This window comes from Acipenser ruthenus, chromosome 25 (assembly GCF_902713425.1).
Source record: "Acipenser ruthenus chromosome 25, fAciRut3.2 maternal haplotype, whole genome shotgun sequence".
NCBI lineage: Eukaryota > Metazoa > Chordata > Actinopteri > Acipenseriformes > Acipenseridae > Acipenser > Acipenser ruthenus.
Genome location: NC_081213.1, coordinates 23,830,055 through 23,850,939, shown reverse-complemented (window position 1 = coordinate 23,850,939; position 20,885 = coordinate 23,830,055). Strand labels below are relative to the sequence as shown.

General features: G+C 35.7%; 1 protein-coding gene across 5 annotated transcripts in view; it reads right to left on the bottom strand.

The window, feature by feature from the left end:
• The window catches only part of LOC117413947 (bis(5'-adenosyl)-triphosphatase-like), a 225,890-nt gene that overhangs the window by 29,069 nt on the left and 175,936 nt on the right, over positions 1-20,885 (bottom strand). For all 5 annotated transcript variants that reach the window (XM_058999716.1, XM_058999719.1, XM_058999717.1 and 2 more), the window contains one exon: positions 14,412-14,480. In XM_058999716.1, coding sequence (XP_058855699.1) covers positions 14,412-14,480 — 69 coding nt within the window. The remainder of the gene's footprint in view (positions 1-14,411; positions 14,481-20,885) is intronic.

Here is a 20,885-nt window from a genome sequence, read left to right as displayed (position 1 = left end):
TCAGTAATTCCATCTACTGCAGGTTTCACCTGCAGCACCTGTGGCCACATCAGCAGATCAGGGATTGGCCTTATTTCTCATGAAGACACAAACAAATTTAGTCACCAAGAGTTGCTGACAAAACTCATACGTCGTCATCGACGGGAGACACCATCATGTCATCATTCAACTTTAAATGTAACACTATATTTCTGTTTGTTGTTTATTATGTATCACAACTGTTTTCAAAACATAAAACTGTAAACCAGCTTTTCAGTTGGAATTGAACAATTGTCCTTTTAAATTATGAACCCAATTCCTAATCCCCCATGAGAACGAAGAAACATCCAAACTTGGTAATTAAATTACACTCTATTAAACTGCTTTAGTATAAACTGGCCAGCAAGGAGAAATCTGTGCTCAAGGGTGTAACTGTGAACGACACATACAGGTTGCATCCTGTTTCTTTCAATCCAGGGCGATATCATTTTGTCAAAAGGAATTTCATTAAAAATGCTAATGACATTAGTTCTGCTAATGTTTAAAGCCAACACCATAATCCTGAATTATAATTGGTAATTAGAATGAATCATCATTCAATTAATGGGATATTTGGTTTGTAATGTTCTTAACATATCGTAGTCCCTAGGCCTCTTCGATTTTTAGTGTTTAATTTTAACCTTGTTGTAGATTTAATGAAAGAAAAACATCCAACCCCACAATCACCCCCCCCCCCCCCCCCCATGACATTTATTTCCCATTGCAAAACATGTAACCTTGGGCTGAGCTAAACTTGTTTGGCAATGGTGTGTATTTGACAAGCGTAACGCATTATATGGTATTTATTATATTATTTGCATCTTTGTTTTGCAATACCCTTATCAACTAACACAACATATGGCCACTGGAGATTTAAACGGGTACGTTTCTCAAAAGATAACACACATATTATTTACTTATTTTTAAGAGTGAAGCTAAACTTGCTGTACGGGTGTTTTAAAAGAGGACACAAAGCATATTCACAAACAATGGTGAAAAGTGTAGATAATACCACACTATTCAAATATAAGGCATTATTTTGTTTCCTATTCTGCTCATTGGTGAGGTGCACCCACACTTGGAAGCAATTGTTTAACTTAATTGAGAATATTTAAAGCAAGAAAAGGGTCTGTATATCATGAACAGAAACAGGCTGAAAAAAACCAAAAATTGTAAAAAGAGCCAATATGTAAAGTGCCTATGGATGTACATAAGCAAACACACACTGACCAGCCTTCGTATATACACATAGTGGACGCAAGGACAGTCATGCTGGTGGGCTGCTCCAAGAGATCGATTTTCAGTGTTTCAGTAATGAAAAAACAAAGGGAACGTGTTCGCAAACCATTAGTGATGGATAAAGGAAGAGGATTAGAGAGGCTTGTCAGGTCTGAAATATTAATGACTGAATGGATTAACATCCCTCGAGATACCTTCCAACACGTTTGTGGAGTCTATGCCACATTGAGTTAAGGCTATGATCAGGGCAAATGGTGGGCCGCTATTACAGGTCCTAATAAAGTGTCCGGGCAGTGTACACTTCACTAACTAGCAAAATGAGCAATGTTCGAAATTGTTCAATACATTTCTTTAATACATGTTTGACCCATCATTCAAAACTGGCAGTTTATTTAATTCAAACATACTTTCGGTTTGTTTTATCTGATGAAGGAAATCTGAATTGGTTTCTGATAGCTAGGTTTTGGGCAGTACAGTGTGCCTTTGCTTCCTAGGAATTACAGATGACAGAATATGGCTTTAATATAGTCCATACCTCAATTCTTTCATCAATGTGGATTTATAAACCCACTGTGGACACTGCACACGTCCCAGCTAGGATAGGACCTTACAAGATGTTTCTTTTCTAATCTGCATCTTTGCATCTTTCAGTCATGATAATCATTGCTTCTACTTCGGGTTGCTGTGCAATTCAAGTAGACTGTGTGAGGTTCAGGTTACCACAGGGATTAAAACATGTTGTTAGTTAACATCATTAATAATGCATAGGTTACTTCCGAACACACAACTGTTTTTTTAATTACTGTCTTTAACGGCTGATTAATTCCATCATCCTGTGATAATGATTGAAGATCTGATAGTCTGTAATTTATATGCAAATTATTATAATTGATAGTTTATAATATTGCAGGTTTGTAATACCTTATTTACAGAATTTACACTATTTCGCTAGAGCAGAATTTAATAAATATCAAACTTTATATTAGAATTATTAACTTAAATATTAGATTTATTTATTTCTTATTTTGTGAAATACTGTTGTCCATAAAAGTAACATTTTACCTGAAAGAACTATCACATAGGATTACTTTAAAATAATAGAAGGTAATTCTAGTGATAAATAAAGGCTTTTCTGTATTTTTATTTTTTAGTAACCTCAGATTCATATTCATATTCACATCACAATCCATTACAAAGGCTCCATCAACAGTGCTTTCAAGGATTAAGCAAATAAAACAAACTGCTCTTCTCTGTTACCACAAAGGTCAACTTGCATTACAAATGAGAAACCTGTCTTCCTAAATAGAAAAACCTTCAATCTGCACAACAAACACAACAGCCTTTTTTTTTATTGGTGCTAAAAGCAATGTTATGACAGGCCGACAGGCATGCTTGGAGACTAAAGACTGCTACCAAACTGTATGCTTCTGATGGTCGACTTGCATTCCTGCATGGAAAACAGCTACTGTTTAACTTCAGTGCATAAATACAGCAAAAACTTTATTGATCACACAGGACTATAAATCACAGTTACAAAGCAATCCTGGCAATGTAAAACTACAGTAACTGTGTTATTATAGAGCTCTTCAATTTATTTTACAGTGTAATTATGAAACATCAGCAGGTGTTGCAGTCTACAGTACATATTCTGGTTTGCTTTTCACTGGGGAGCCTGGTGGCACAGTGGAAAGGTGCTTGCATTAGACACGAGCCTGCATCTGGCTAGAATCCAGGCAGGAGACTGATATTGAGTGAATTGAGAATTAGTGGTCAGCCATTGCAACTGGCACTGAAATACAAATTAGGCAATTCACAGCTGTGAGTAGGACATGCTGACAGACAAAATGGCTGCCATGTTTGCCTAGTGATGTCGCTGCATGCACTATGCCAGGGGTTTTCAACCGGGGGTACGCGTACCCCTCGGGGTACTTCTAAGGATCAAAGGGGGCAAGCAGGACGACTCAGAAATGAACAAATAAAAATGAAAGTAAAAGAAAATAATCATCTTCAATTGAATTTGTTAACAGTATTATATATTCTTTCTAACCCATTGTGCCTAAATATTACATTTTTGTTTAGCAGCTCAAAGCGAACCACAGATGAAAAAAAAAACCAGAATCTAAATAATAATCACAATACACAATAACATCTGGTTGAAATGGATATATTTCTTACTTACAAAAGAAAAACCAAGGAAGAAAACAAGAGTACAGAAAGTGCAAAGCGACAGAAAGTTATATCGAATCCCTTTGGATAATTTTTATTTTGGCTTATCAATGTTAGTTATTATAGTTTTATCTTGAGGTTAATGTTTTTGATATTGTAAACATTTTAAAATGCAAACATAATTATGTTGAGATAGGAAGTAAATGGTAATGTGATAAACATTTACAGTGCAGACTATATTGTATTATTTATAATAGCTTTGCTGAATAGAAAGTGAAAAAGAGATTCGCAAATACTATCTTTTAATTTTATGCATCCAAAGACATGTAATTAAATGTTTTAAGAATTAAGCCTACTGTTTGGTATTCTGTCCTAAACCAGCAGTTTGTCAGTCGCAAACTGTTATGACATAAATTATAGATTAAATAAACAGAAATGTGCTAATTCTGCCTTTTATTGCAACTGTAGTACAATTCTGTCAAGTGAAAATTGAAAAGGGGTACTTGAGCTGAAAACTCCAGACAGAAGGGGTACAGTTTCAAAAAAAACATTGAAAACCCCTGCACTATACTGTCATGTAAAGTTGTGCTCTTCTTATCTGGACTCGGCTAATGTTCTGTCAACACAGTATTCCAGCCAGACTCACTTTGATAGTTAAAACTCTCCTATCAATGTAGTTTACTTATACTTTTGAAATCCACCTACATGTACTTCTGTACATGTTGGTAACATTGTTTGTTAGGCGAGAATGATTTTACCAAGAAATTAGAAAATGTGATCTGAATAGCACTTGTGAGATGAGATGTAGTGCTTAAGGCAGGCCCCCTGAATGTGGATGACATGAGTGAGAGGGTTATGGAAATCAATAATGATAAAGTGGGTTTTAAAGTTATTCCTCCCACAAAATTATATAAATACTTTCTTAATGGGAAACAAAAAAAACTCAAGTAGTGCTTAAAAGGTTCAAAATGGTGTAATTTAGTACTGATGCAACTAGCTAGCACCAAATGCAACTTAAAACTTTCTGGCATCAATCACCAGAAAATGTTACAATCAATAGCTAATCAATAAATTGAAACTATGTGGTCCTGTATGTTCACTGTGGGCAAATTTCATGTTACCAACTTCATAGTAAATGTATGACTTTGAACCATGTGGAGAAATGGGCACTTAAATGGGTTTAGAGTATACAAATGTAAAAAGAGCAAGGATAAGATAAAAATTAGTAATCCACAACAAGGTTTTCTTAGGCAAACAGTAAAAAATGAAAAATTAAACCTTTTTTTATTGTATTTTAAGTGGAATATATCAGGGTAAATATTTTTTTGGTTTAAAACAGCAACCAAAAAATGCTATTTCAGAGTTTGCCATGGCAACATTTTTCAAAAGCCTAATTTGCTGCCATGATAAGAGAAAACCACAAACTTCAGTATGCAAAATGCTTTTTGAATGCAGCCCTTAATAATCTCTAACTTAAGCAGAAGAAAATGCTGTGTTGCGCAGAAGTAAAATCAAAGGTCAAAATATTAAAATATGCCTTGAAAACCTCATTTTCACATTGTCTTTCAGCTAAGCAGGTGTTCAGGTTTAGAATTATTTTCAAGTAACTGCTGCCTGACAATTAATGCCTTATATGAATGAATACTGTTTAAATATTAAACTATAACACTCAGTATTGATACGAGAAAGTCTGCATTTGATTCAACACAACACAGCCAATAGTTTACCTTTACCCTCCACCATTGATGGATTGGGTTTGAATCACTCTTGTGAAATTTAACATGTATTCATGTGTTTCATAAATGTATGTGTTTTACATTTGTATTTCTACTTTATTTTGAATGCGTCCTTAAAAACATTCTACAGGCCTGTTAGCAGTAAGCTTTTCTGTATCATGTTTACTACACAATGTTCTGCAACTGAAAACCTGTTCAAAATGGAAAACAAGTTCAACAACATTGAAATATTCCAGTGAAGAGTCCACAAAGATGGATTCATACCTGGGAATGGCAAAGTTACTAAATGTGTAGGTGTTTCACGCCAAATCAACATAACAAAAAACACTTTGTTCAGAAGAAACCTGAGGGAAATGTAACAAATATTTGCATATGGTCTATAATTAAATATAGTTGTACTTAGACACAAACTACACATTTTACATCCCACAATAACCTAGCTTCTGAAAATTCAACAAAGGTATTTGCATATGGCCTCTGCAGTTAAATCACAATCAATTAAACTGAGCTGTGAGAAATTATTCAGAGAATGTAATTGGTATCTATGGTACAGCATGCAGGCATATACTGTCTGCAAAATATTAAAATTCAACTCAGGAACATAACTGTTCATTAACAGGGTAGCATGAATAGGCTTTACGCTAACTTCAAAAAAAGAAACAAAGTTAACAGCGCGGTTTGCCTCATTGTAAAGATAAACACACACATGATATTCCATTTGGTTTTGCACTATTTAAGCCTGACACTGAAGTGACACGTCCCATTGGGAATAACAGGGCTTGTCGGTTTTAAAGTTCATGTGGCTACGCTCACAAAAGTACAGAAAATACCTTTAAAGAATGCATGATGATTTTGTTGACCAGCAAAGGGATTTTCAGAATCAAATTACAGTTCCCCAGCAGGTATATTTTAACACTGCAATCTTTGGGGATGCGTCACTCTTTTTTTTCTCTAAAGGCAGCTCCTTCCTTCAGGCTACAGCTGAAGTAAATCAGAAATGTTTTTTTGCAAAGGTTAGCTCGCATCACCTGCTGTTGCTTTCTTTGTTACAGCGTGGCACTTAAGATAATGTGGCCCTTCTAACCAAATCATACTACCTAAAGATTTTTGATTTGTTTGAGTCATGGCTGTTATAAGTAAAAAAAAGAGAGTTACGTTTTACCTTGAACTGAAGTACCTACCTAGCACCTTCTAGGCACAGGCAGCATGATGGCATTCCAGAATGTACCAACCAAACAGACCTAATCTAATTCTATAGTTTTCTGGGGTGAAGGCTAGAGGAGAGGCTTACAGAGTATGTGTATTAATTACAGTGGTTATAAAGAGACAGATGCAGAGGTGTAAGACAAACAAACAATTCCCAATGAAGGCAGACAGGCTGGATTTACCATAATGTTTAAAATACAGCACATATCCTGTATATAAAACCCATCTGTGTAGAACACGCATAACTTAGCAGCATTGGGTTACGTCTGCTGTATAACTTCTTGTAAAACAAGCACCTCTTGTATACTATTCTATCAAAAACACTGTGAAAATTACGGTGTTAGAAATAGCTGATTCCAGAATGATGAGATTGGGACTAGTTTCTCTGCCCGTCCCTATCAAAAAAAAAAATCATAGGAGGACTGGTGAACCTGAATTTAATTTCTGTGGTGCCAGATACTGGAACCTACTATCTTATAAATGATAGCATTACTTAGATAAACTTTGACTATTGATATGGATTTTAACTGTTTTCTCAACAGCTCCTGACACAGTGTGAGCTTGAATGGCTTTTCTCATGTGGAAGACTGCCCACCATGAATTCTGATGTATAGCTAGGCTGTTAGAGCATGACAAGAAATAAAGTAATATACAGTGTGTATTGACCTGTGGAAAATAGCGCATGATAAGAGAGAGGTGTTTAAAATAACGTCAAAGGTAAGGAAGTAATCCTTTTGCTCCCACATGGGTAGAAACAGCCGGACCTCTATCTGGGAGTGATGTTTATCTACTGCTGTTTTAAACTAATCATTTATTACAGACTGCACTTTAAGAGACTAGCTTTTCCTGTTGATATCCTAGATTACCAGAGTGACAGGTACAGTATATTTGCCATGGTGTATTTCTTTATTCTTTATGATATACAGTACAGTAGTATATCAAACAGTCTACCCAGTATTAATGACACTTATGTACAGTACAAGTACATAGTGGAGTGGTAGGAGTACTCACAGGCTACCTTAGTGGCCTTGAAAGCTAGGTTCAAATATAAAACAATATAACCCTCTTTATAAATGTAAATGCATTATATACAGAACAGTGAATCTGATATAGACTTTGGTGAAATCTTTATGTCTCACCCAAAGCATAATCTACTCTACCACACACCACAACACTAGCATATGCAAAGTATATCAATTACATTTTTACCATTCATGTGAATTGTCTAAGCATCATAGAACTTATATCTGATCAGAACTAATAGGATTAAATGTTTAGTCCTCTAATGACAAAACAAACAATACAGTGCAATTACAAACACAATTATATCAAAATAACTATGACTCACAGTAACTGTATAGCAGATACCTATAAGAGTTTTTACATAAATAACATTTTAAGGCTACCAAATCCGTTTTTTTGCATCTTTGTCCTCTTTGATTGTATTATTGTTTAAATGTATAAATCATGAACTACAGTATATTTACAGCAAAATCTGCCAGTTTCTTAGCAGCTAGTTCCATTATTACATTACTCCTTTGGAGTTCAACTCCCCCACCAAAGAGCAGGCACATTCAATCTACAGATGATTCCACCATGGCATTAACTGTGAACTGAAATAAAACCAGCTGCCAGAGGTAATCAGAAACATTCAATAGGAGCCAGGTTTCCATACATAACAATGGCTCACGGGCTGCAAGCATGACCATTACTGCATATCAGACTGTTCTATACCATCTCTGGGAGAGCCAACACAACACAGTACAGAGAAATAACAAGGGGACATACCAGTTGGTGTCCTCTGATCACATTTTGCTTCTTAGTAAAAACATTCAGCACTATACACAAATCTACTGTACAACATTTTCAGGTTGCTACACTTAACCAGTCAAAGAGAAATGTATTATATTTGAGCACTGAGAACATGCAAGCTGTTTTTTGGTTGTTTCTGTATAGAGTATTTAATGGAGTTTCTTTTTGTCTATTACAGAAAACTAAATTGATGGCATTTCCATATGCTCAGTTCAATTAGATCAATACTGTATAACTACAGCCATCTGAATAATTAACAACTACATCATTTGTAAGTATTGTCAATACTAGATTATGGCAATCTCATTTATACATTTGACAAACCAAAGCCTTGCGAATTGGGTAATAGAATTGCTCACCTTGTCTTGCTGTAAGGGCATGTGGTGAATCACGGTACAGTATTTGTTTCTTTGTTCCTCTAAATACAGCAATCAGCAGCACATGGACTTTCACTGGTACATTCTTTATAGAAAAAACGTCCTCTTTTGGGAGCTATCAGTCTTTTTACTTTCTTAATTTAACCAAATCCCAAATGTTCTATATGACAAATGTTTACTTTTATAAAAGTAAAAATAAAAGCCAACTAGTTAAGTGAGGAAGAAGAAGAAGAAGAAGAAGAAGAAGAAGAAGAAGAAGAAGAAGAAGAAGAAGAAGAAGAAGAAGGGCATTTTACGTGAATGGGAGCATTGAAGAAGACAGTTTTGGTCCACAGACTGACTTTCATACAGCTGTACAGTGATACTGTAATGCTGAACAGCATACTATCTGTTAGACAGATATGATTCCAAACAATCAAGGGGTTACAAACATGTAACGGCATGTGTCAAGTCTGAAAAAAGTCAAAGCAGTGTCTTCTGCAACAAGTGATGTTAACAACTGACTACAAATACCGGTACAGAAGAGATAAATGAACAAAGAGTATACAATACAGGTGAAGTGCGGTGGTAGGAAAACATGTCTACTTTGCTTAAATTGTGATAAAGGTTAAGACAGTGAACTGAACTAAAAGTACCATAACAACTCCTAGGTACTCAGTCTGTTAGTGCCTCTGTTTAAGATTGCCTTTAAAAAAATCTATTAAAGGGAACAATCCTGCCGTCTCCAGTTGACCTAGTTTTCAAAAAGATAAGTTACACCACACATTTTGGCCATAAATGGTTGCTTTTCTAAAACATTGCTGATTATTTGGTATGAGGAACTGTAAGATGGGTTCTTTATCTTCTTAATCTATCTGCAGTTCTTGTGGAAACTCATACTGTTTACCATGAAAAATGACAAATTTCCCTTCTGATCAAAATGTTAACAAGGTAAATGTCAGTGAGATGGATCATTGACTGTCACTACAGGCAGAGACATGAGGATACATTGATATTTCTCATTACATTTCCTGCTTCACCCTGTGTTCACTAATAGCATTGCCACTGTGAGGATAATAAATCACATACAAATAACAAGCTCTGTAGCATTGCAAGACTATGCGAAGTTTGTCTTAATATCTGAGAACTCACAGTGGAAAACCATTGATAACGATCTAATGAACAATGCCATCAAGTGCTATTGTATCTAATATGATGACGGGAGGGGATATACAGTAATACATTTTCAATCAAGGCCACCTTGGACTAAAGGGGCACAAGTAAAGGAAAGGGAGCTCAATTTCGGAGACTAACCTGGCTATCAAACTTTTTCTTTTTTTTTTTACATTGATTTGTACATTTTCAGCAAGCAGTGGTGGATTCTCTGCGGGAGGCCTTTTTAAAACAAACTTAGCAAATTACCCTTTAGTTAGGGGAACTGTGCACTGTTTTGAAAAGAGAACGAGGCCGATGTAAGGATATGTGAAACACTCATATTGCTGCTAAAAAAACGTGTTTAGCTGCCGTAAAGTGTGACTTTAGCAGTCACGAAAAATGCAGCATGTGTAAAGAATGGTTTTCACCTGGCATTCTGTCATCATTAAACCATTTAAATAATATTGAAATGTATTCAAATGAAGAAAAGTGCATGGAATTGGGCAGGGATCTGGAATATTAAGCTGGGCTGTAAGTGCGGATGCTAAATAGCCCGATACACGGGCAGCGCCCCTTACGACCCTCATTATCATGATTGCGGCTCATTATTTGAGGGTCTTGATTCATTTCCATTGCTCTTAAACTCACATAGGCCGCAGTACAAAATAATTGCCTGGCCGCTAGGCAATTTGAATTTTGCAACCGCTATTGTTTGCACTGCACCTCCTTACATCAGCCCCAAAGTGTAAAACCTCAAAAAGGTATTATAGCCAACAGGTTAGGATGGTGAGATAATAAGATTTAACAGCCATTGCCACAGAGTGAACTGCATTCATACTTGGGGTTCCATCCTCCAAAATCTCTACTGGTAAGTGGTCTGAGCCAAGATAAACAAAGGAAGAGGGATATTCCCACTGCCTGAAATAACTATCCCATGGGAAACTCTGAGGTACTGTATAAATTCTTAAATGATGGGTTCTATGGAATCTGACCAGTGAAAGATGGGACTGCAGCCCAGAAATAATGACTATAAGATATGGAAGCAGAGACTTTTTTGTACAAGTATAGGGTCAAAAACCTACAGCAGTATAGGAATCAGTATGTTCATACTTTCTTATTTTTCATATGCAAATCCAGGCACTTTTACACAAAGTATTATTGAGTTGGACTGAGAAAGAATAAATAACAAGATTCTTGTGGAGAAAACAACACTATTACAACTAATAATCATAGAACAGCATTGTTCTTACTAACAAGCATAACAGTCAGTAATTGAGTTCTGGGTGATCTCTGAGGCGGTGCTTAGCTAAAAAAAAAAAAAAAAAAAAAAACTTGGCAACATCTCAATTTTTCCCTTTAATTACACTGCTGTAATGAGAATGTGTGTGTTCCAAGGAGCAAAGCTAGCTCCTTGAGGCCAGGCAACATTAATACATGGCCTGGGGTGATTAGGAGTGGCTGAAGGTTGTATTTAGTAGCAGGGACTGTAATAATTATCCTATTTGTTTCATCACACTGCCACACTTGAGAAACAGTCTGTTATTACTTGCTCAAGATGGTGCCTGCCGTGTCACACATATAAACCCACTCTCTTTTAAAACGTGTTGCACTGTAAAAATACATTTTCCTGACAGGTGGCACAGTGGCACTGAGGGTGCGACATATAGTCATGCTTTTAATATGTAATTGTATTTAATATGTTAATTGTACTGCTGTAAATTAACTGCATTTAAAATTACATATGAATCAAGAATATATCATTTAAATATTTTGTAATGTAAGACAGGACAGACACACACGCATATATAAAATGGTCATTAATAACATATACCCAGTACCCAGGGACCTGCATGAAATCCAAGTTGACAGTACTACCATGTAATTGCGGTTATTTCTTAATTATTTGCAAAATGCAGTGAAGTAAGCCAAGCTGCAATGTTCGAACTACACTCAGGATTGTAATCATTTCCAGGTCTTAAAACAAGTAGCATGACAGTACAGTAAATACTAGGCTCCAAAGGATTGTTTAATAATGAGGGAAGATTGTGTTCCATCAATGCTAACTATTATTTCGGTGTACTTTCTAGTCTGCTTAAAAGGTCAAAATACTTATATTGGAAAACTCTTAACTGTTAAATGTGTAATGAATGTAACCTTGGAGATTGTTGTTGAGTACGAGTGTCAGAAATACATTTGCTATTGCTGCTTCACAACAGTGCGTTTCGGAAGGGAATACAGTCAGAAACATTAAAACAACAGCGTTTTAACAGAAGACAAGCTTTAGCAATCATAAAAAAGTAAACAAGTTAAACAAAAATAACCAGGGGACCAAAATTCAGCAGATATCATGATTGTGAAGTGTGACAAGTGTATCTTTTTAGTGTTTTGTTAAGTTAGGTTTTTTATTGTTGGCAATAAAAACCCTATTCCTGAGTGAAAATGGTCTCGCTGATTCCTGCCATTCCAGCCACATGGGAGAAAAAACTGAGGAACCTGATTGGTTGGCTTATTATTCAAATAATTAATACATTTAGTTAATTGATGTCCACCTGCACAGGTAGGTAGGTATAAAAAGGCTTTAGAAATCCCAGTTATAGAGCGATAGGCTGTATCAATGGCTTGTGTTTAAAATACACTTACAAACAGTGACAAAAAACTAAATTTAAGGGAAGAACAAGGTACTGAATGGTTGACATAAGGGCTGCATGTCTAAACTGTAGTTGCTCGATGAGACCACCATTTGTTTCCACAGTGGTTTGCATCCTTGGGATGACATATTCCCAAGTGTGCTCCTGAACCAGAATCATTTTAAATCAATTCCTGGCTAACACCTGAGCCCTGCACATCCTCCTCATTCACAAACATTTATTGAGAGTTTTTATTTTTTATTATTAACAGAAACAAATCCCAAGATACGCTTCATATACAAAAAGAGATTTAAATAACCCACTAAATCACAACTCGTAGCATCTGTTGAACTCTACATGCTGCTTTATATTAAACATACAGAACATACTCTAAAATGCACCCCCCCCCCCTACTGCAAACAAATTGGTCTGAGTAGAAATGGTTGCTCCACTATTATTTGCTTTCCAGCAAACTAATACAAGTTATTTAAATGGAGCACATATGATGTTTTTGTTGTAACAGTCCACTTTTTACCATGTTATTCACATGTAACAAGCATGTTATTCACATGTAACAATATGTTATTCATATGTAACAAGCATGTTTATGATGCATTTGACATCACATGTAATTCAGATTACTGTGCATATTCTGACACCCCTCACAAGCAATCAATTTAGCAGAAGAAAAAACAAAAATACTGTACTGTCCCCACTGGCCAGAATTACAGTACATAAGTACATTTTAGCAGTCTGGCAGTTTCTAGAAGGTCAATTGTTTAATAACTGTTAAGTACAGCAATGGTGTGGTAGCTGAGGGGAAATAACAGGGAAGCACATTGATACACATATATTCTAAATATGTTATGATCGCATTAAGAGCCTGTCTAATAAATTGATGCTGCGTACAGGATAACATGCCATCGCCATGAACTGGGAAGAATTTTTTTTAGGACCCAGTTGTCTCAGCTTAAAGTAATGAAGCTTTATTTCTATATAAACTGACAAATGAAATTGTACTCTCGAGTGCCATTTGCAGCATAAGAAGAACCATTTCACTCTGATAGTTTGCCTGCCGCCTCGGCAGCCTATTGGCTCGGGCTGCCAAGAAGGGCAATCGCAATGATTAAAATAACCATTAACAAAAAGGTCTGGTAATTAGCTTTGTTTACTTTATAGTTCAGGTCCTCGGGAGATCAATAGCTTCTTGTGTTCATTAACAATTTATTTAACAAGGCTAAATGCACAACAGTGGCTTTATTAGGGCAAAAACTTATACATGTATATTTACAAACCATGCCCAAAACAAAGCAAATCCATGTTGCATAGAAAGAGTAAGCCTGAAGATGTTGGCGATAGGAAAAAATATGAATTCTGTACTGCGTTGCTAAGAAGCCTATTATGTGGAAGTAAATATATGCTGTATATTATAAATGCACTTAGGGGACCGAAACAAGAAGAATGTTCCATGATTATTATTTTTAAATAGCTGTGATACCTGTTGGATAATACATTTCCATGAAGTAGAACACGTCTTTTGTATGCAGAACATGTCATCTAAAGAATATGAATTGCAGAACTGTTTTCAGAATACCCGGTTGAATTAAAATGCAAATTAAAAAGAAACCGCTAATATTTCCCATAATTCTACACTGATAAAGGAGCAGTCTTCTTGTTAAAACTCCAGTGGGACATATTAGTTACCTGTTGTCCTCTTTACGCCATTTTAAAAATTACTGTATGTGGTATAGTTTAATCTACAGTACTTTTTAATATAATAACCAACTAATTAATTAAAATTGGATACAATAAAAAATATAATACACAAAAACAGGTAAGCAAGAAAGAAAATCTGAATAAGTAAGAAGTGTAATACATATATTTACTTATATCTTTGAATGTATGTACTGACAGTTAGACTGGGGTAGTGTTTTACTAAGCTACATCACATTTTGTTTGATGTTTAGTTTGTTTTTCTGTGTCGCAAAACTGATTCATTTGTGTACAGTAAGCGAATTTATTATTTATACCAGTAACGCAACATTTGTTTTGGTGTTAAAAATAGCACTAGATTCATCAAGAAAAGCGTCACTTACCTCATCATAAATACTGTCGTTTTTCTCAAAGTCTCCACGCTTTCTTGGCAGTACATGGACATGCACATGCTGAAAAACAAAATGAGATAATGAAAACATGTCAACCTAGTAAAACATTATATACAGCACAGCGGCCCCTTTTAGAATCTTCTAAAACATGTCAGCAATTCACCACTGACATACTGAAGTGTGCTTATGAAAGCAGCACAGAAATGAACAACACTATAGTTAGTTCAAAATGTAAAGCAAAATCAACTCCTGCTTCCATGATTCTACATTGAAAACTTTACACCACTACTGTGACTCCTCACGGGTCTGTTGGAGGAAAAAAATGAATTGATTTGTTTGATAGCTTGATTGATGCCTTTCGAAATTTAAGGCCTCTATGGATTTTTTCCTGCCTCGCCAGACCTAAATTATTTTTCTGCAGTATCCCAGGAGACACGGAAGTTCATGTGCTGTTACAACTTAAGGATAAAATAATAAAAAAGTCCAAGCTACCCTGACACAAAATAAATAATCGAAATTCCACTAATCATTAATATGTATGCTGTATTGTTAATTCTAAAACATTGTTCTGTACACTGTGTCTGGTTGTCACAAAGCTCTGTATATTAATTAATAAACAACACATAAGGCATTGATTTGCCTCCCTTGTATCTGCAATTATTAACATGCACTGCTGTGGTTGTGTATTTGCTTTAAGCCCTGCAAAGGGAATTGATCCAAACAATACTGTATGTATTAAAAATGCTGAACAGATACATTAAGGTAATTCAGTGTCAGAGACTTCTATAGATTACTGCCTTGGGATTTTAATGTTTTGAGACTTTTGAAAAAGTAAAGACAGAGCACAATGGCAAATGATATTTCATTGTCCTTTATACAATGAAAATTCCTTTTAACTTTGACTTGATTCAAATTAAAGAATTTTACAGCCAACAGTCAACCATTGTGTTGTACGTTGAATTTCTAAAACACGGCTGACACAATGTGAGTATTACAATGTACAAAGGAAGCTTTCAATGCTGTCACTCAAATAGTCATATGTTAAGGGGTAATGCAAAGGGTAACCATCATTCTTCTAAAATAACATGATGTATTTTAGTCCTTGGTTTTTGTTAAATTGCAATCCATTTTTTCCATCATAAGTTTCAAACTGACATGTTTTTTTTTAAGGTGTTGAGCACTTTTGTTTCCACTAAGCTAGTATTTCAGAAATTACCAACAAAAAAGAAAACATTACAAAAAGTGATAAATAATTTTATAACATGTTCTATCAATGGTCATAAATCAGTCATCACCATGACCAGATGAACAAGCATGGCATTGTCTTATTATTCTACCTGAAAACATCAGCAAGCTCACCCGCTAGTTATGCATAGACAACAACTGATTTAATCAATCTTAACGGTTGCTTGTTTTGAAGATCAGATCAGGAGTGCTCATGACTTGTTCAACTACAATGTCTTCCCCTGCCTGTCATCTCTGTTTCTCCACAGTACTTATCATTCGGGTGGGCAAACTTTTTTTTAGATTTCAACAAACAAAACCATGTAGTCAACCCTCTAGTAGAGTGCGCAGCTACTCTCCCAGGTGGGGGTAAGCCAGCACTGTCAGACGCCGCAGAGACTGTGTCCGCAATCCAATGACAGTCGCTGCTTCAAGAGGGGCTGTCCTAGGGTCCGTATACCATGACAGACAAAGAGCTGGTCAGTATGACGCAGAGCTCTTGTCCTATCCACGTAACACCTCAAGGCCCGCACTGGGCAGATCAAATTAAATCTTCTATTGTCTCAGGAGGGAACTTCGACTAGATGCCATAAAAACCTGAAGCGCGTCACTTAATCCAACCCAAATATCTTACAAAACCACACTTGATATGGTAATAATTCAAAGAGGTGTGTCTTCTGGACACATTGCACTAACCAATTATATTTATTTTAATGCTGTTTGTGTGTGTAGTATAATAAGTCAGTGTGTTTTTTTTTGAAAATATGTAACCCGCAAACCAAACTGAGTGCACCACAGACATGGCACTGCCATTGCCGCTTGTCTTAAAAACAAACTGTTAAACAATAAAATCCACTTAGAAAAGTATGTTTTTTCTGTGCCGAATGTAATCTAGGTGAATTGTACAATCCTAAGAATTATATTTTGTGAGCTTTATATAATAATTTTCAGAAATTATTATTACGATTAATACGACAGGTTTCATTGTCTCTTGCGATATGTAGTGACTTTAGAGCTCTATAAACTGCTCAAACATACTTAAATATTTTAAGACAAACATGTTTTTCAATTGATGATTACTGAGATAATTTTATATCGATTTCAAAACTGCTGCAGCTCACAGTTCTTCCCATAGGCAATGAACACGATCACGCACTGTTCATCCACCCTACTATCATACCTGGTCCCAATGTCAGAAATCAACATGCTTTGGAGCTAATTATAATAATACTTTTGCAATATCTCTGCATTTCCAAATGAACTGACCAACAATAAACAAATAATTGCTAGAACTAATATATTGTTTTCCACCAAGAAAAGATTGGACTGCGTATTGCCTATTGCCTATTGTTTGCATAATTGCATGCTTTCATTCATTTTTCATTAAATTTGTTCATTAAACATTGCTTACCCTAGGTTACAAATACGATAACATGGTCTATAAGCCCCTTCATTGTCAAAATATAATCTGTATTTAATGATTCTGTTTACATAATATCTACATTATTAACTAAGCCCACCTTAAGCAACATACCAAAAAAAATATGAAAATTCTGTACCCAATAAATAAATAATTATTTGTATTTAAAGAGACAGTGAACTCTTCTTGACATCTAGCCATCCTAATAACTCAAAGTAGGAATCTGGAAAATCAGTTACTGCAAGAGATAGGCGTAAGACTTGTTAACATAACACAACCTCAATAATTCATTACAATATCAGATTATACAGCTCAAAATGACCTTGAAAGACTGTTTAGCATTTGTAAAGCCAGGCCAAGTCGTAAAAAGTCCAGTTGTAAATAATGCCATCAACACATGTATTTAAATCTATGACATGAAAGCACAACATGTACTTGTGATCTTCCACTTTTGAACGTCTTTTAGAGGGAGACTAAAATTAGCCTTGTCGAAGCTGACATTTTGGTCATTCTGCATGACTGAAAACCATTCAAAAAGAAACGTCCACTGGTGGTACTGCAGTGTCTTCTTGAAAACATTCTGCCAAAAAGATTAAATAAATCACATTTTGTGTTTTGTTCTTTTTTGCTATAGGCCCTGAATAGGGCCTAATAGTTCTACGGGTTATCCCTGAGAGGAAATACAGTACAGAATAATACTGCAGGTCTGTCTGTCTTTTATTCAAACAGGTTAAACAAAGATATACCCAAGCTAATACAAACAGATCTCTATTAATTATTTTTGACATTTTACAAATGAGAGAAGCTGTTTTTGTGCTATTTACATTGTTTAGAGCAAGTCTGCTAAGACAGACTGAGAAATGTATTTTGTCAGGAACAGCTGTGTTCTTGTTAAAAAAAGAAAGGAAAAAAAGATGGCTAACTTGCAAACTACTAAACAGATAAAAAAGACCATTTCCATCCCAACTGCTTTCCCTGCAAAACAAAGGAGAGCAATTTACTGGGAAATTCATCTTGATTTACATCTTGGTGGAACCATTTACTTCACGCTGGCAGCATATGCTTGCTAATTCTTCCTGAAAGACATGTCTGCAGTTTAGCCACTTTAAGTATCCATAATAAACATGCAGTTTATTATGAATCTCAATAGAGTTTCATTTACATAGCCTCCAGCAAAGTCCAACAAAGAGATAAACAGTCTGTCCTTATACTTTTTTAGATTTTCTGTAAACAATAATAAGGCTTCTAGAGGTAACAATAATGAGGACTGACCTAACTAGCTTGTATGAATAACCAGTTAGACATTGATTAACACATAGGCTTTTAAATGTATAATGAAAAGAAAGTTAAAGAAATAAAGGGGGTTGAGCTTTCAGCCAATGGCATTACCAAAGATATGAAGATGACCCTAATTATTTTTTGTTCTTTGTAAAAAAAAATAAACGTTGAAACATATTCTAAATCATTAGGATGGTTTTTAATAGAAACCTGCTGAAGTAGCATAGCTCTGAGCCGTTTTTAAAGTTAAACTGTAATCATTGATAAGAGTGGTTTATTTCCCCTAACATTCTGAAAGAACTGTAATGGTCATTAATTTATCCCAGTCTTACAGTAGGAATTCAATTTAATTTGGGTTTGCTGGGTCACAGCTCAGTATTTCCCAGGGTATCTGCAGCTTTGTTGTGGAGATGCAGTGATAAGAAAATGCCATGATAACAGAGAGCACAGTACCCTGGACTGAGACTGTATAGCATCTAAGAGATAAGTTCATTATCTGGATCTCGTCTGCTATTTTGGAATCAATCTAACACATACAAAAATGAATGACTTAAAGTTCAAGGACAATAACTTCAAAACAACACAGTTCATTACCTTTAAAAAACCTAGTGGCCTGGTTCTTTTAGTTTCTTACTACAACACCACTGTAATGTTGTTGAAAAAATCCAGCCAATCAAATTGTATGACGTGTCTCTTTACAGTTCAGGTGCATCAAACAAGTTCACAAAATTCAGAGACCAGAGTCCTCCACAGCCTGCAAAGTTAAAGTGATTGTGGCTAACAAAATAATTCAATGAATCATACCTGTTGTTCACTTCCATTCATTAAATAAGTCTCACGTTATAATAAACATTGTCTTGAAAATGTGATACCTGGCACTTCACTAGGCTAATTCAATATCTGTTTGCAAGCCATGCTGGGTTCAATGAAAGTGTTGCACTAATTTGTTCCTGAAGGGTAAAACTGTCCCCACGTCTTCAATGTCCTCTTCCCTGTCATTAACCAACATGCTGCTCCCACGGTTGACTGACAGTCTGTCAGCTAGTAACATGCTTTGAACCAGAAGATACTGCTGAGGTGAAATTACATAGAAAGCTCAAGTGTAACAGATTCTGACATGGCAACTGAGAACTTTCTTTAAGCTAATTCAATACCAGATACCATGATTTAAAACCAAAATGCATGCTTGCTATAAAATGGGTTTCTTATACAACTGCACATTTGAAACCTACGTACTGTAGCTTTTTAAACCAAAGCTTTATGTTCTTAACCTGGGTCATTACACTTGTATTTGCTGTCTTTATCTTCTTGTTCATAAGTTACAGTTTTGCTGCCCACTGAAACTTTAGGTAGTTTCCTTTGTTTTGAGTTTTTTTCAGGATTATCCTTTATTTCCATTTGAATGTTTTTTATGATGTTACTTCCATCTGATGAGGATGATGATGAGGAAAGTTAACACTGAAATATATTCTAAATCACCATAAACCTGCTCAAGTATCACAGCTCTAAGGCGTATCAATGCTGATACAAGGAATTTCTGATAGGGGTATAAAGAATGTAAAACTACGGAAGTGTGTGCAGCATGGCAGTACACTGGCAATTTTAACAGGACTGCGAGAGACTCATGCAGCTTTAATGTTTATATTTCACATTTTCTCAAGGTAATGGATGCTGGTTATGTGGAAGTATTGACACAGACCACAAATGGGAAGGCTCATTGCACTGAGCCACCACAACTGGCACCCTAATTCAAAACTTTAAAAAAAAAAAAAAAAGCATATCAGACATCTACAAAGTATTTCCCCTAATCCAATTAAAAATATTTCTCTTAAACCATTGTCTGCAAGGTTGTGTGATGCTCTTTGTATGCAGTGTTCTGATGATCAGAGGGGAAAGACGCAGGAAAACCTCTTTTCAACGATGCAGATACATTCCTACTGTATTCTTTTTTATCTAGTAATGAGGTGCAGGGAAATGAGGGTTGATAGAAGCATAACTTGTAGCAAAATGGACAGGATTATAGGGGGTTATGTGGCTTCCTAAATCCTACATTTGCATTTGCACTTGACTCTCCTGAGTAATTATTTTTCAATCTTAGCATGTCTTAAGGGAATAAATATGAGCTGCTGAAAATGAAAAGTTTGAGAATCTCACAGTGACCTCAAGAAATTCTGTGGAGTTCAATTTTCACTTGCAGTGAGGTCTACGGTACCAAATCCTATACTGTATAGTGCATTCGCAACAGCCTCTGTTGCAGGCTTCACAACCACAGCATGGCCTGAATCTCTTCTTCATTGTGCAGTGTGGCTAGATTTGATTACGTTAGATGAGATCATATAGTACATGCTTTGTTTTTTTTGTGAAAAACGTTGCTAGAATGATTCAAACAACATTGAAAGGTAACCTTTTTAGAACTCTATCTAAAATGCATTCTGACAGCATGCTCCAACCCTGCTGCTCCTGATCGGATTCTTAACCACAGGCTACTGGCGGTGGCCACTGATATACCCTTTGTAATGACGGACGTTATCTGGGTCTATGGC